General features: G+C 52.3%; 1 protein-coding gene across 2 annotated transcripts in view; it reads left to right on the plus strand.

Annotated features, from left to right (window-relative positions):
* Positions 1-13951, plus strand: part of CRMP1 (collapsin response mediator protein 1) — a 76198-nt gene that overhangs the window by 61061 nt on the left and 1186 nt on the right. For both annotated transcript variants that reach the window (XM_039232030.1, XM_039232031.1), the window contains exons 9-13: positions 971-1127; positions 2409-2550; positions 3080-3250; positions 8274-8453; positions 11213-11378. In XM_039232030.1, coding sequence (XP_039087961.1) covers positions 971-1127; positions 2409-2550; positions 3080-3250; positions 8274-8453; positions 11213-11378 — 816 coding nt within the window. The remainder of the gene's footprint in view (positions 1-970; positions 1128-2408; positions 2551-3079; positions 3251-8273; positions 8454-11212; positions 11379-13951) is intronic.

Genomic DNA, 13951 nt, shown 5'->3' on the forward strand with positions numbered 1-13951 from the left:
ATACCTTGTTTTAGTATTTTTAAGGGAAAATTGACAGAGGCATTAAAAGAGAGTGCTCTAGTATAACACAACTTGCTTAGGACTGGCCCCATTTTAAGGATAAGGAAACTGAGACTCCGTGAGGTAAGCCTGCAGGAGCTTACATGGAGAGATACGGTGACCACCAGTCATGCGTGGCTGTGGCAATTTAAATTAAAAAATTAAATACAATTTTATGTTTTTAATTTTTTACAAAGAATTAAAAAAAATTTTTTTAAATGTTTTATTTATTTCTGAGAGAAAGAGAGACAGCATGAGCAGAGAAGGGTCAGAGAGAGAGGGAGACCCAGAATCCGAAACAGGCTCCAGGCTCTGAACTGTCAGCACAGGGCCCGATGCGGGGCTCGAACCCGTGAGATCATGACCTGAGCCGAAGTTGGTTGCTTAACCGACTGAGCCACCCAGGTGCCCCTAAATACAATTTTAATTGGGGTTCCCAGAGGCCCTGGTGGCACTGAGCTGCAGGTGCTCAAGGCCGTGACTCAGTGACAGCTTACCTGTTCCTGGTGTCTTTCTTTGCCTTATGTCACCTCCTCAATCCCTAGCCAGTGCTGCCTGGAATCACCTCCCATATAAAATACTTGAACTTGACTCCACTTGAAAATCTGATGCTGGCAGCATCCACACTGGGACAGCAAATCCCATCCCTGTGCTTCGAGTGACAAATCTGTCAAAGGGGATAATGGTCATATCCAAATCCTAAAAGCACGACCAGTCCAGGAGGTTGCTGGGTGGTGAAGCTGGTGCTTGAGTGAGTGCCTGGGCGGCCGGGCGTCACTGGGCTGGATGGTGAAGCCAGGAAGAAGGACAGACAACGCATTGCCCCTCGGAGCCTTGTTTTCCGGTCTCTGAGACCCTCCACTTCTGTTACCCAGCACCCCGCACAAGACCATCCGTCCTTAACCACGTGTGTTCGTGTTTGTCCCTGAAGGCCCCCTCGTGTTTGGCGAGCCCATCGCTGCCAGCCTGGGGACTGATGGCACCCATTACTGGAGCAAGAACTGGGCCAAGGCAGCGGCATTCGTGACCTCCCCTCCCCTGAGCCCGGACCCCACCACACCTGACTACTTGACCTCCCTGCTGGCCTGGTGAGACGCTGGGGGGAGGTGGGCTGGGGGTATTTTGGGTATACTGAGGTCTATCAGGAAGCACCCAGGATTAGGAATGAGAGTCCAGGATTCACCTTGGGCTTGTCACTTGCATGCCCTGGAACGGCTTTCTGCCTTGGTTTTCTCATCAGCAACGTGGGGGAGCACATAGAACCTACTGCAGAGCTGGGTATGCGATGGTGCAGGAAATTGGCCTGGGATTTAGGGTTCACTAGGTGGCTCCTGTTACTTGCAAAGCACCTCCTGGCCACGTGCACACAGGAGCACAGCCACTTTGGTTTCTTCCCTGCTATTGGCCAGCATGAGGGAAGAACACTGAGGCCATAGGGAAGGCTAAGTGGTGAGGGGTGCAGGCAGCTCAGGGAGCAGAGATGCACGCTCAGAACCAGGAGACTCACAGAAGGCTTCATGGGCAAGGCCACGTCGGGCCTGGAGCTAGAGGGGGAGTAGGAGTTTGCTGGATAGGGGATAAGTCAGGGCTTGTGGTCAGGAGGAGCCCCAAGGCGGTGAGGGTATGTGCCATTCATGGAAGTCCCTTTCTCCCAAATGATGCAGAAACCCTTGACTTGCATATCCACGGGCTTGCTCATCATCTGCAGCCTGAGGTCTGGCGGGCAGCTCCAAGTCCAAACGGACTCCCCATCTTCCCCCACACAGCTAACGCTCCCACAGCCTTGCCCATCTCTGAAGGTGGCAGGGCCCAGGCCAGAGGCCCCGGGATCTGCCCGCTTCTCACCCCATGGCTGTGGCCATCCTGGTTCACCTCCAACAGGCCCCTGTTTCCATGCTGCCCCCTTCCACGCCCCCAACACATCACAGTCTGTTTCCAACCAGCACCCTGAGTTTAAAACCCAGACCAGACCAAACCACTCCTCTACCCGGAGACCCCCAGGGTCCTCTTCTCTCAGCGTGAAATACACCAAGTCCCACACTGTCCCCCCAGCTGAGCCTGGTGTGGCCTCACTCCCTGCTGAACCTCACCTGGCACGTCTTTTGGGCGGATGCCCACTCTTCCAGGTGAGGAGGGGAAGCCCGCCTGGGGAGCCCTACGCACAGAGCCTGGAGCCCGCACTGACCGAACCTTCTCCCAACAAGACACAAGGCCCCCAAAGGACCTCCCAGGGTCACCCACTAATGCCCGTGATGTGCCCCAAACCCTCTCCCTAGAAACTCTGGGGGTTTTTGTTTCACAGACTGCATTGGGTGCCTGAAGTTCAACCTGAACTCAAGTGTGACCCCACCTTGTTTTTGTCCTTGCAGTGGAGACCTGCAGGTCACAGGCAGTGGCCACTGTCCCTACAGCACTCCGCAGAAGGCGGTGGGCAAGGATAACTTCACTCTGATCCCTGAGGGTGTCAATGGGATAGAGGAGCGGATGACCGTCGTCTGGGACAAGGCAGTGGTAAGGAACCACCCGGGGAGGCTCCTCTCCCCAGGAACATTCTAGAAGTACCCTATCTGGTCCATCAAAAGCTGGGGCATTGTGCACTGTTGGCCCTTAAAGCTCCCTTCCTTGCTTCGGGACAAGGACGCAAAATGTTTTCTTTAGTTTTGTTTTGACCACATCTCAGTTCCTGTAAAGCATGTGTGTGTGTCTGGGGTTGACAGATGCTTGTTGCACAAGTCAGCCCCTGTTCCCTGACTTGAAACCGAACATTTTAATTTCTATTAAACTTGGACCCAACGAGACCGACAGGATGGCACAGTGGCTGTTGAGCAAATGCCAACGTACCCCTGGGCGGTCAGTTACATTTCCGCTCCAATTGGGCCACGCCCTTGTGCTCTTTCAGGATGGCCTATTTTCAGCAGGGGAGGAGTAAATTCCAGACTTCTGTTGTGGACTCCTATCGGTGGGTCCATATTTTTGCCCGTCTGCCCTTCCCCCGCAGCTGTTACGGGGCGTTCTTCTCATTAATGGATCTTGCCTTTAGGCTACTGGCAAAATGGATGAGAACCAGTTTGTTGCAATCACCAGCACCAACGCAGCCAAGATCTTTAACCTGTACCCCAGAAAAGGGCGGATTGCCGTGGGCTCGGATGCCGATGTGGTCATCTGGGACCCCGACAAGGTGAAGACCATAACAGCCAAGAGTCACAAGTCGGTAAGTTCTGGCTTATCTAAGACACTCCTGGTTTGGGTAAGTGATTATTCCTTTGCAAGCACTTTAGAAGTCTCTGGATAAAAATGATTTATGAAGTTTCCAACCAGGATGTTACGTGATTATCGATGTGACTCCGTCATTCACATATCTCTTCCAGTTGGAGAGACTGAGTTTGAGTAGGCTCCAGTAAGCGGCTATTGTTCTGTTAGATATGTTTTCTCTGCCTTGCTCTGATTCTGTCTCCGACTCTCTTTCGGTGGCCCCTGCTCTAGATGCATGCATTCTCAGGCTCAGAGGAGATGTATTAGATCCAAGATTCTTCTATTTCATTATCAAGCTAGAAGAGGTTTGATCTCCTAGCTCAGAAACGTCCCACTTCATTTTGCGGTCACTGCTAACAGTCCGCAGAGGAAAGGTTTGGACCTAAAGCCTGCGGTGTGCACCACCCCCTCCAAGTGCACGCTCTCCCAGGCCCCAGGCTCCAAGCCTATGGCTGAGGATTATCTCTGCGCTTAGTGCCTTACATGCACTTGACCTCTTTACTCAACCAGCAAACCTAAGATGCAGAGAGACACAAGACATCTTCCCCTCCCTCACTGCTTCTGTAATTCCACTCTGTGAGGCCAGCAGTGATCTTGGGTCTAGATTAAAGTCCACACTTAAGAGACACAGGAGGCCACAGCCTGGCCCCCGGCCCACTAACGTTGTTACAGGACATGGGCCGGGAGCAAGGGTGTGTGCATGCTGCATTGTCCTGTGACAGGGTCCCCACTGCCACACAGAGGCAGATTCCCATCCTCCGGGGTTATCTGCTGGTGGAGTCCAGGCCACCTGCATGAGGACTGGACCCCAGCATCAGGAAGTCTCATAAGAAGGTGAGAGGAACCATTTGTAGCACTTCATGAGCTTGGACCCTGGGGCCCTGCTTGGCCACAGGGGTCATGGCATTGGGGCCATAGAGGTCTTGTCCAGTCCATGACTATCTGGGACTCTCTGACCGTCCCCGACAGGCAGTCATGCTTACAATAACCAGAGCTCCCTAGTGACATGCTGCCTTCCCTCACCCCCCAAGTTTCAAAGGGGGAGACAAGCCCGGGGTCGCCTCCCTGGAGAAAAGCGCACCCCATTCTCCACGCTTATTGCCTAGCGGGCACGCAATCCCATTATAATCACCATGAAGGCAGTGATGTGCGTGCACACAGTGGGGTCTGGTAATGTGTACAGACAGTGTTCCTCGTGGTGACAGGAAGGTGTCACATCAGGAGAACATTTGAGAAGGTCTTGCAGGTGAGAGACGGCACCACCGCGCCACCCGCCGGCTGGGGCTGCCCCGAGGCCTGCACGGTGGTCGAGGTCCAGCGGAAGATGAAGGCTGGACCAGCCGTTCAAGGCCTCATGCTGGGGGCCCAGCAGGGACACGGCAGGTGGGAAGGAGAGTGAGCTGGACACGCGCAGACCTCTCATCTCATTATTTCAGTGCGTGTTCAGTGGACGTGTGGGTTCAATGCTTAGGAGCGGCATTTCCGATGACTGTCACAATCCAGCCAGATACCATCTTGTGGTGGCTCTGTGCCTGGCAGTTCCACGTGTCGTGTCACTTAATGACACCTCACTTAGTGACTCAGTGATCCTCTCAGGTAGCCGGGGATTAATAAAGGCAGAAGTAGACAGAGAGAGGATACGTGTGTGAGTTTCCGCGGCTGCTGTCACAAAGCATCACAAATTAGTGGCTTTGAACAACCGAAATGCGTTCTCTTATGATTCCGGAGGCCGTGGTCTTAAATCAAGGTGTCCGTGGGGCCGTGTTCCCCTGAAGGTCTCAGGGAGAGCCTGTGCTCTGCCTCTGTCCTGGCTCCTGATGTCGCTGGCTGTCCTTGCCGTCCCTGGGTCGTGGGTTCGTCCTTACCATCTGTGGCATCTCCCTGTGTCTTACCATCTACCTTAAGGACAGCAGCCATTGGATCAGGGCCCGCCTCCTCCAGTGCGACATCATCTTAGAATCCCATCTGCAAAGACTCGATTTCCAAATAAAGTCATGTTCTGAAGTCCTGACTGAGGGTTTGGACTAAAGCGTATCTTTTTAGGGGGACATGATTCATAATAATAAGTCATGGGACTGAGGTCACCCATGTGGGAAGTGACTGTTTTTTAGGTTAATCTTGGGGAAGCATCCTCCCTCCGTGCTGGGCCAGATTGGAATTCTTGTCAAATGGATCGAAGGTTGAAGTGGAAGTTATCAAGGGTCTATATATAATAAAGCATGCTTTTATTTATTTATTTTTTAAATTTTTATTTATTTTTGAGAGGGAAGGAGAGAGCATGAGCAGGGGAGGGGCGGAGAGAGAGGGAGACACAGAATCCAGAGTAGGCTCCAGGTTCTGAACTGTCATCACAGAGCCCGACATGGGGCTCGAACCCACAACTGCGAGATCATGACCTGAGCCGAAGTCGGACGTTTAACCGACTGAGCCACCCAGGCGCCTCAGCATGTTCTTAAAAATGATAGTTTGGGGCACCTTGGTCCAACTTCAGCTCAGGTCATGACCTCATGGTTTGTGAGTTTGAGGCCCACGTCGGGCTCTGTGCTGTCAGCATGGAGCCGGCTTTGGATCCTCTCTTCCCCCCCTCTCTCTGCCCCTCTGCACCCTCGTGTACACACTCTCTCTCTCAAAAATAAAAACTTAAAAAAGTGATAGTTTTGGGGACGCCTGTGTGGCTCGGCCGGCTAAGTGTCTGACTTCGGCTCAGGTCATGATCTCATGGTTCGTGAGTTCGAGCCCCGTGTCGGGCTCTGTGCTGACAGCTCGGGTCCTGGAGCCTGCTTCCCATTCTGCGCCTCCCTCTCTGCCCCTCCCTCACTCACACTCTGTCTATCTGTCTGTCTCTATCTCAAAAATAACTAAACATTGAAAAAAATTTTTTTAAAGAGTAATAGTTTTGAAGAATAAATAAATAAAATTAAATAAAAAATGCTAGTTTTGACGGCGAGAAGATCTGTCTAACCACGACACAAAACTTAGAACGTGTAACGGGGAAGATTGGCCTGTTTGAGCATCGACTGTGTACAAATTAAACAAGTACCCCCTCTGTATGGCATGAAAATAAGAATTATTATTACCTTACATGAGATCACAGGGCAGAGGACAGACAGCGGGATGGTACTCAGGATGAACAACAGATAAATTCGTTAAAATCAAAAGTGTCCTCAGAGAGGCTCCTGGGTGGCTCAGCTGGTTACGCATCCAAATCTTCATTTCAGCTCAACTCGTGATCTCACGGTTCAGGAGTCCGCGCCCCGAGTCGGGCCCTGTGTCCCTGCTGAAAGCACGGAGCCTGCTTGGAATTCTCTCTCCTCTCTCTGCTCCTCCCCTGCTTTCTCTCTCTGTCTCTCAAAACAAATAAATAAAAAGTGTCCTTAGAAACCAGCAAGAAAAATACCCAGAACCTAATGGCTAGAACGCTGTGCAAAAACACAGTTATGGAAGAAGAAATATACAAACCACTTCTAGATCTTTAATAACAGACCCAGTCTCACAGGTAACCAAATGCAGATCTCAAGGGTAAGACGCTATCGCTCACCGTGCAGTGACCCAGACCCTGGCGGCTGATGGGATGCAGGAGGGGTCAGACTTTGTTGGGAGTGTAGACTGGTACTGCCATTTGGGAAGACAGATCTATTAAAGTTAAAATCCATTTATACTTTGGGCCCAAGCTCCACATCTAGAAAGGTTCACACAAGCTGGTGTGGACCCCCAGAAGGCTGGGTTTTAGTGAAACGCAGGGAAACAACCCAGTGGTCCATCCCTGGGAACTGGATAAATAAAGGATAAGACACTCCTGTGAGGGGTGTGGTGCAGCAGTTAAAAGAGTGTTGAACACATGTTTAACCCACGTACCTTAACTGATGGGGACAGTCCCTGAGCTCAGGAGAAAACTTCAGGTGAAAGCCAGCTGTACAGCGAGCGCTCTTGCAAAGTTGAGACAGTGGCTCATGCTCAGAAAACATCTGTGACAGAGGAGAATCTCTTTGGGGCAGATGGCTCAGTCTGAGGTGGAAGAGAGACCTACTTTTAAAAATCACATATCGTTTGTGCTTTTTGATTTTCTCTTACCATTTATATATATGACCTACTTTTTAAATTATAAAAAGCAGTGGGCTAGAGGTAGTTACATTCCCTTTAGGAGTTATGGAAGCGGTGTGTATTTTTAAGAATATATTTTGTCTTTCAAATTAGAGACAGAAATTAAAAATACAAGTGATGTTGGGGCATCTGGGCGGTGCAGTCGGTTAAAGCCTCCGACTCTTGATTTCTGCTCAGGTCATGATCTCACGGTTCGAGAGTTTGAGCCCCGAGTCAGGCTCTGTGCTGACAGCACAGAGACTGCTTGGGATTCTCTCTCTCCTTCTCTCTGCCCCTCCCCTGCTCATGCTCTGTTTCCTTCTCTCTCAAAATAAATAAATATAACTTAAAGAAGTTTTTTTTAGAAATCTTTTTTTTTTTTAATTTTTTTTTTTTTTAATTTCTAGGAGAGAGAGAGAGAGAGACAGTGTGAGCAGGGGAGGGTCAGAGAGAGAGGGAGACACAGAATCTGAAGCAGCTCCAGGCTCTGAGCTGGCAGCCAGCACAGAGCCCGACGCGGGGCTCGAACCCACGAACCGCGAGATCATGACCTGAGCGAAAGTCGGACGCTCAACCGACTAAGCCACCCAGGCGCCCCCTAAAGAAGTTTTTTTTAAAGGGGGTATTTTTAAAAGACACGGAAATGTCTGTTTAGTCTGGGCCGCCACACTGCCTGACACCAGGGGCCTCCTTTCATGTTCGTGATGCTGCAGACCTCAGTTGGGTTGTCTACACCCGCCCTCCCCGCCCGCGATCTGCATGCCCGGCGGCGAGGGTGGGTTGTGGTGGCCCCTCGGAGGGGTTCAGGGGACAGGCGCCGGGAAGTGCGCCCCCGAGGGCGTGAGGGGTGTGCTGCCCCGTGCACAGGGCCATAGGGCACCGCCGTGTTTCTCGCCGGGCAGGCCCTGGAGTACAACATCTTCGAGGGCATGGAGTGCCACGGCTCCCCGCTGGCGGTCGTCAGCCAGGGCAAGATCGTCTTCGAGGACGGCAACATCAACGTCAATAAGGGCATGGGCCGCTTCATCCCACGGAAGCCCTTCCCCGAGTATCTGTACCAGCGCGTCAGGATCAGGAACAAGGTCGGTGGGTCTGGGGCCCGGGGTCCGGCGCATTCGCGAGTCACGGCCGCGGGGCGCCTTCCTCTCCTCTTGTGCCAGGTGGGCCCTGCCCCTGTCCTGCCTGTGACCCGGGGCGGAGGGGAGGGCCCGGGGCTTTGCAGACTGTAAAGCGAGTGCGCCTGTGCGGTGGGGGTAGGGGGCGCTGCTTCGGGGTACACATCCCGCGTCATCTCGGGGCCCTCACCACCCGCGTTTCGGGGTGTCAGGACCCTCCTGGTGCTCGGACTGGCCAGCGTCACCCAGCTGGGAAAGCTGAGGCCCTCAGGCATTGCCCTCCTGGTAAAAATAGCCGCCCCCCAGCGTACTCGGGGGGTGGCAGAACTGCTTCTAGACGCCCTTCAGGCCTTCCCTCTGGTCTGGCGGCCCTGCCCTTGCATTCTGCGTCCCCGTCGTCCCTCTTAGCAGGGATGCCCGGGGCCCTACCGAAGGGCGTGGGGCAGGCTCCGTCCCTCTCTGGTCCAGCTCGGAGGAGGGAGCTGCTCACGCTTTAGCTAAACTGGCGCTGTGGCCCATCATCCCCTAATCGGGTGCCTCCTGTCACCACGACCACCTGCTGGGTGGCTGATGTTTGCTGGAAAGGCCAGCTTGGGTGTATGTGTGTGTATCTGGGTGTGTGTGTGTGTGTGTGTGTGTGCGCACATAGATATACTTGTGTGAATGTGTATATGTGTGTGTGCATGGACATGTGTGTGTAATATATTTGTATGAATGTGTATATGTGTGTGCATGCATGTATGCATAAATGTGTATGTATGCATGTGTGTGCATAGATATACTTGTATGAATGTGTATATATGTATAGTATACATGCTCGTGTGTGTATATATGTGTATGCACGTATGAGTAGATGTATGTGTATGCACGTGTGTGTGCATAGATATACTTGTATGAATGTGCACATGTGTGTGATGCACATGCATATGTGTATATGTGTGCATGCATGTGTGTGCATAGATGTTCATTATGTGTAGATATACTTGTATGAATGTGTATATATGTATAGTATGCGTGCTTGTGTGTATATGCATGTGTGTGAGTAGATGTATGTGTATGTACGTGTGTGTGCATAGATATACTTGTATGAATGTGTACATGTGTGTGCATGCGCATGTGTGCGTGCACATGTCTGCATAGATGCGCATTGTGTATAGATATACTTGTATGAATGTGTATATGTGTGTATGCACATATGTGCATAGATGTACATGTGTGTGCATAAATACACTTATATGAATGTGTATAGTGTGCATGCTCATGTGTATGTGTGCATATGTGTGTGCATGCACGTGTGTATAGATGTACATGTCTGTGCGTAGATATACTTATATGAACGTGTGTGTGTATGTGTGTGCCTGGTTGTGCATGCACCTTTGTGTGTGAGCATATGCCTACACGCGTGTGCGTGTGTACATGGATGTGTATGTGCACACATTTGTGTGCCCACCTGTGGGTGGTCCCACTCTTCTTGTCCTTCATAAACGACACCACCACCACCACCAGTTTTAATGGAAAAGCCCAGAAAACTCCTGTCTCCCCCAGACTCCCAGGTCTGCATGATGATGCTCGATTTCTTTCCGTGTCCCACAGGGCATAGCACCCTGAGTCCAAGAATCCAGATCACATAGACTTTGCGTGTCCAGAGGTGGGCAGGGACAGGAAGCAAGTCAGGTCTGAGAATGGCCTGAAAAGCTGAGGTGGCCAAGTGACCAGAGCAGGCTGTTAGGAGACCTGTGTCAACTCCCGGCGGGACACCCACTGAGGGGCACAGACGCACCTTGGCCAGCTGCGTTCCCTCTAAATCGGCCTGGACCCGAGGCCTGTGCTTGCCAGCCACGTCTGTACGAGCGGGTGCCTGGTATCTATGCCGGCCGTCATCTGCAGTGGCCACAAGTACGGACCCCCGCGCATGCTGGGGGCAGAGGGCAGGAGCCACAGCCGGTGAGGGACAGGACCTGCCCCAGACCATGTCTCTGGCTGAGCTGAGCTGGGGGGGGGTCACTGAAGGGCCTGGGGAGGCCCCCGAGATGCAGGAAGCAGGTATTGCGAAGAGAACAGAAAGGCGGCCAGAGCCGGCAGGCAGGGACGCAGGGCTCCCCAGGGCGATGCTCAGCCCGGGGGATGGAGACCGTGGCCGTGCCTCGGCCCCCCAGAGGGTCAGTGCAGATGTTCGCTTCCCAGTTTCCCCGAGCTGGCTGCCCTCCGAGGCGACCCCGTCACCCCACCTTCCTCTCTTCCTCCTCCTTTCTGGAATCACCTCCCCAATAAACTATCTGTCCCCCAGTCCTTGACTCGGGCTCACTGTTTGCAGGGCCATAGATGATTCACTGGCCCTTGAGGGGATGGTGGGGCGTGTCAGGGAAAGTGTTTGCCTCTTGAAAATGGGCTTGGGGTCCTCCTGCATGAAGCTCTGTGTGCGTGTGTATGTGCACACACACAAGCATGTGTGCACCTATGTGCACATCCTTCTATATGTGTGTGCTGGATTCTACATATGGGTGAACGCATGCACATGTGTGAATTGTCTGTGTGCATGTGTGTATGTGGAGTAAGTGGGTACATGTATATTGGCCGTGTGTGCACCTGTACCCGTGTGTGTGTGTGTGTGTGTGTGTGGCCCCGAGGCGACCTCCAGTCACTGTCCCGCCGCAGGGCTCCTGCCTGCCTGAATAGGAAGGCACAGGTGCACCTTGCCCATCAACGCCCCTCACCTCCCTGTTTAGGTTTCTGGGTTGCAAGGTGTTCCCAGGGGTATGTACGACGGTCCTGTGTACGAGGTGCCAGCCACACCCAAATATGCAACCCCTGCCCCGTCTGCCAAGTCCTCGCCTTCCAAACACCAGCCCCCGCCCATCAGGAACCTCCACCAATCCAACTTCAGTTTATCAGGTAAGAGGCTCCCCGCTTCCCAGGGGCCCACGCTCCCCCTGCAAGGGCTCCCTCAGGTGCTAGGTGAGGAAGCAAGGAGCCCATGCTCTCCTCCTGGGGTGCCAGAGCGGGCTGGGGGAGGTCAGAAAGCAGAGGGCATCCGCAGGGGCTACACAGAGATACCTGACCTTGGTTATGAGGTCTGCAGAGAAACTGGCCCTGAGCTCATCCTTAAGCACACCTTAGCCATGAAGCTGAACGTGTCCCTCAGGCCCAGTAGACGCTGCAGTTTCATCAGCTCGCCACGTGAGGGCAGACAGGGACACGCTGGGAACACGGAATTGGAATTTTGTCCCCCAGAGTATTTGATGGTGATGAATTAGACACAGCTGGGCAGCCCCCAGTCGGTTCCAGGGGTCAGCAGACTTTTTCTTAAAGGACCAGGTAGTAAATATCCTAGGCTTTGTGAGCCAAGTGGCAAAATGTAGGCTATTCTATTAAGTAGCCATTTCATTTTTTTAAAAATTATTTTATTTCTAGGAGAGAGAGAGAGAGAGACAGCGTGAGCAGGGGAGGGTTAGAGAGAGAGGGAGACACAGACTCTGAAACAGGCTCCAGGCTCTGAGCTAGCTGTCAGCACAGAGCCCGACGCGGGGCTTGAACCCACGAACTGCAGGATCATGACCCGAGCGAAAGTCGGACGCTTAACTGACTAAGCCACCCAGGCGCCCCTTAAGTAGCCATTTCAAATGCAACCATTGAACAGTGTAAAAAAATGTAAAAAACTATTCTTAGCTCCTGGACAATCCGAAAACAGGCAGTAGCCAAACCTTGTTGATGGATGGTCCGTAGTTTACAGACTGTGGTCTAACAGGAGTGAAGGACATTTACATAGAAAAGCTGAAGTGCTTAGCAAAAGGGAGCCGAAGGGGCAGAGAGAGAGAGAGATGGGCATGAGTTTAAATTGTAGGGGTGGCAACATGACTTCCATCCAGGGAAATGTCTGTCTCAGCGATTATGCTCAGTGACTACAGGACACATAAATTGTGGGGCAGAGTCCCCAGTCCAGCTCATCTCATTTTCCATGTGCCTTCATGCACGAGCTTCCCACACACTGAGCGTGATCCCAGTCTTTAAAGATAACTAGTATTGTTTCCACAAACGGACTGGAAATACACCTCGAGTAGCTCGGCTGATGCTCAGTCAAGAACAGGGATTGGATGCAATACCAGGACAAGCCACTGGGTGGGGCTACGTGGAGTTTGCAAACTGGACCTCTCTTCTCAAGTGGTGCAATTCACAACTGCTGCCAAATACGAGGGAAAATCTCTCCCCTTCAGAACTAGAAAAACAATGAAATAAAAAGTCTGCCGGAAGGGCCCCACGGCCACCCAGCGTCCCAGGTTGGCACTCAATCATCTCCGAGAGCCACAGCACTGCCCTGGCCAGCCTCACGGCAGGTTGACAGATGATTTCAGTTGCTACCAACACTGTAGCTGCTTTCGGACACCAGGAATGACTTCGCAGATGCCTTTTAAATAATCTGTGTGATGTTACTTTGTAGAGATGCAGTATGATTTCCTGCACGAGTGTCCTTTGTCCAACAGGTGTTTTCAAAGTAGCTGACGGGTAACCAGCAGGGTGGAGATGATTACGAGGGAAACTGATTTCTGAATCTGGGACAGAAGGAAGTGAGGGCAAGGGAGGGTGGGTCTGATGCCCGGTTGCCTGGATTCCAGACGTGACTCGTACTGGAGCCTGTCTCCTGACTGGACCCCAGGGCCCTCTCATGCCTTCCCTCCTTTTGGCATTGCCCATCTGTCACTAGTAAGTCGTTGAATACATAGTTATTGAGCACCAGGCACTGGGCTGCGTGCTGGAACTTTAAATCTTTAACTGCAAGGGGATGCATAACTTTGGAGTGAGGGGTCGGCTTTGCAGATTTAAAACACAAACAGATGCCCCTTCTCCATGCAGATCTACCCATTGCCAGTGAGGTGGATAAATGCATCTCTAAGTAGTTCACACACATACGTGCACACACACACACATATGCACATATACTTACTCCCAATGCACACACACACACACACGTATATGCACACACATGCACTCCCAATGCATGCATGCACACACATATATGCACACGTGCACTTTCATGCATATCGTACACAAAACACTTGTGAAGCACCAGGCACTGCTGTGTGCTGTTGTGACTCCCGTGGAAGCTGGGGCGTAGAGACAAACCGGATGGGGCTGGAATCCTGCCTTGCCCGCCCTCTAGCTTTGCCCCCCAAGATGCATGACCTGAGCCTCAAATTCCTCATCTGTAAAGTTGGGGTCAAAACACCCCCTTCATAGTATTGCCGTATACCCTAAACACAAGCACATATGTTAAAGCACCAAGACTGTGCCTGTACACAATAGGCACTCAGTAAGTGCTTGCCCACCCGTCTCAAGAACGCGAAGCCAGGCAAGAAATAGTGCAAGGTGGTCAGCGCTGCAAAAGGGTGACCCCAGGGCCTGAGGGGGCACAGAGGAGAGAGCAGTGAACCCCGGAGGTTCAGAGCCTTCCCAGAGGTGAGCCTAGATTG

Source organism: Hyaena hyaena, unplaced genomic scaffold, assembly GCF_003009895.1.
Source record: "Hyaena hyaena isolate Hyena2069 unplaced genomic scaffold, ASM300989v1 scaffold_63, whole genome shotgun sequence".
In the NCBI taxonomy this organism is placed as follows: domain Eukaryota; kingdom Metazoa; phylum Chordata; class Mammalia; order Carnivora; family Hyaenidae; genus Hyaena; species Hyaena hyaena.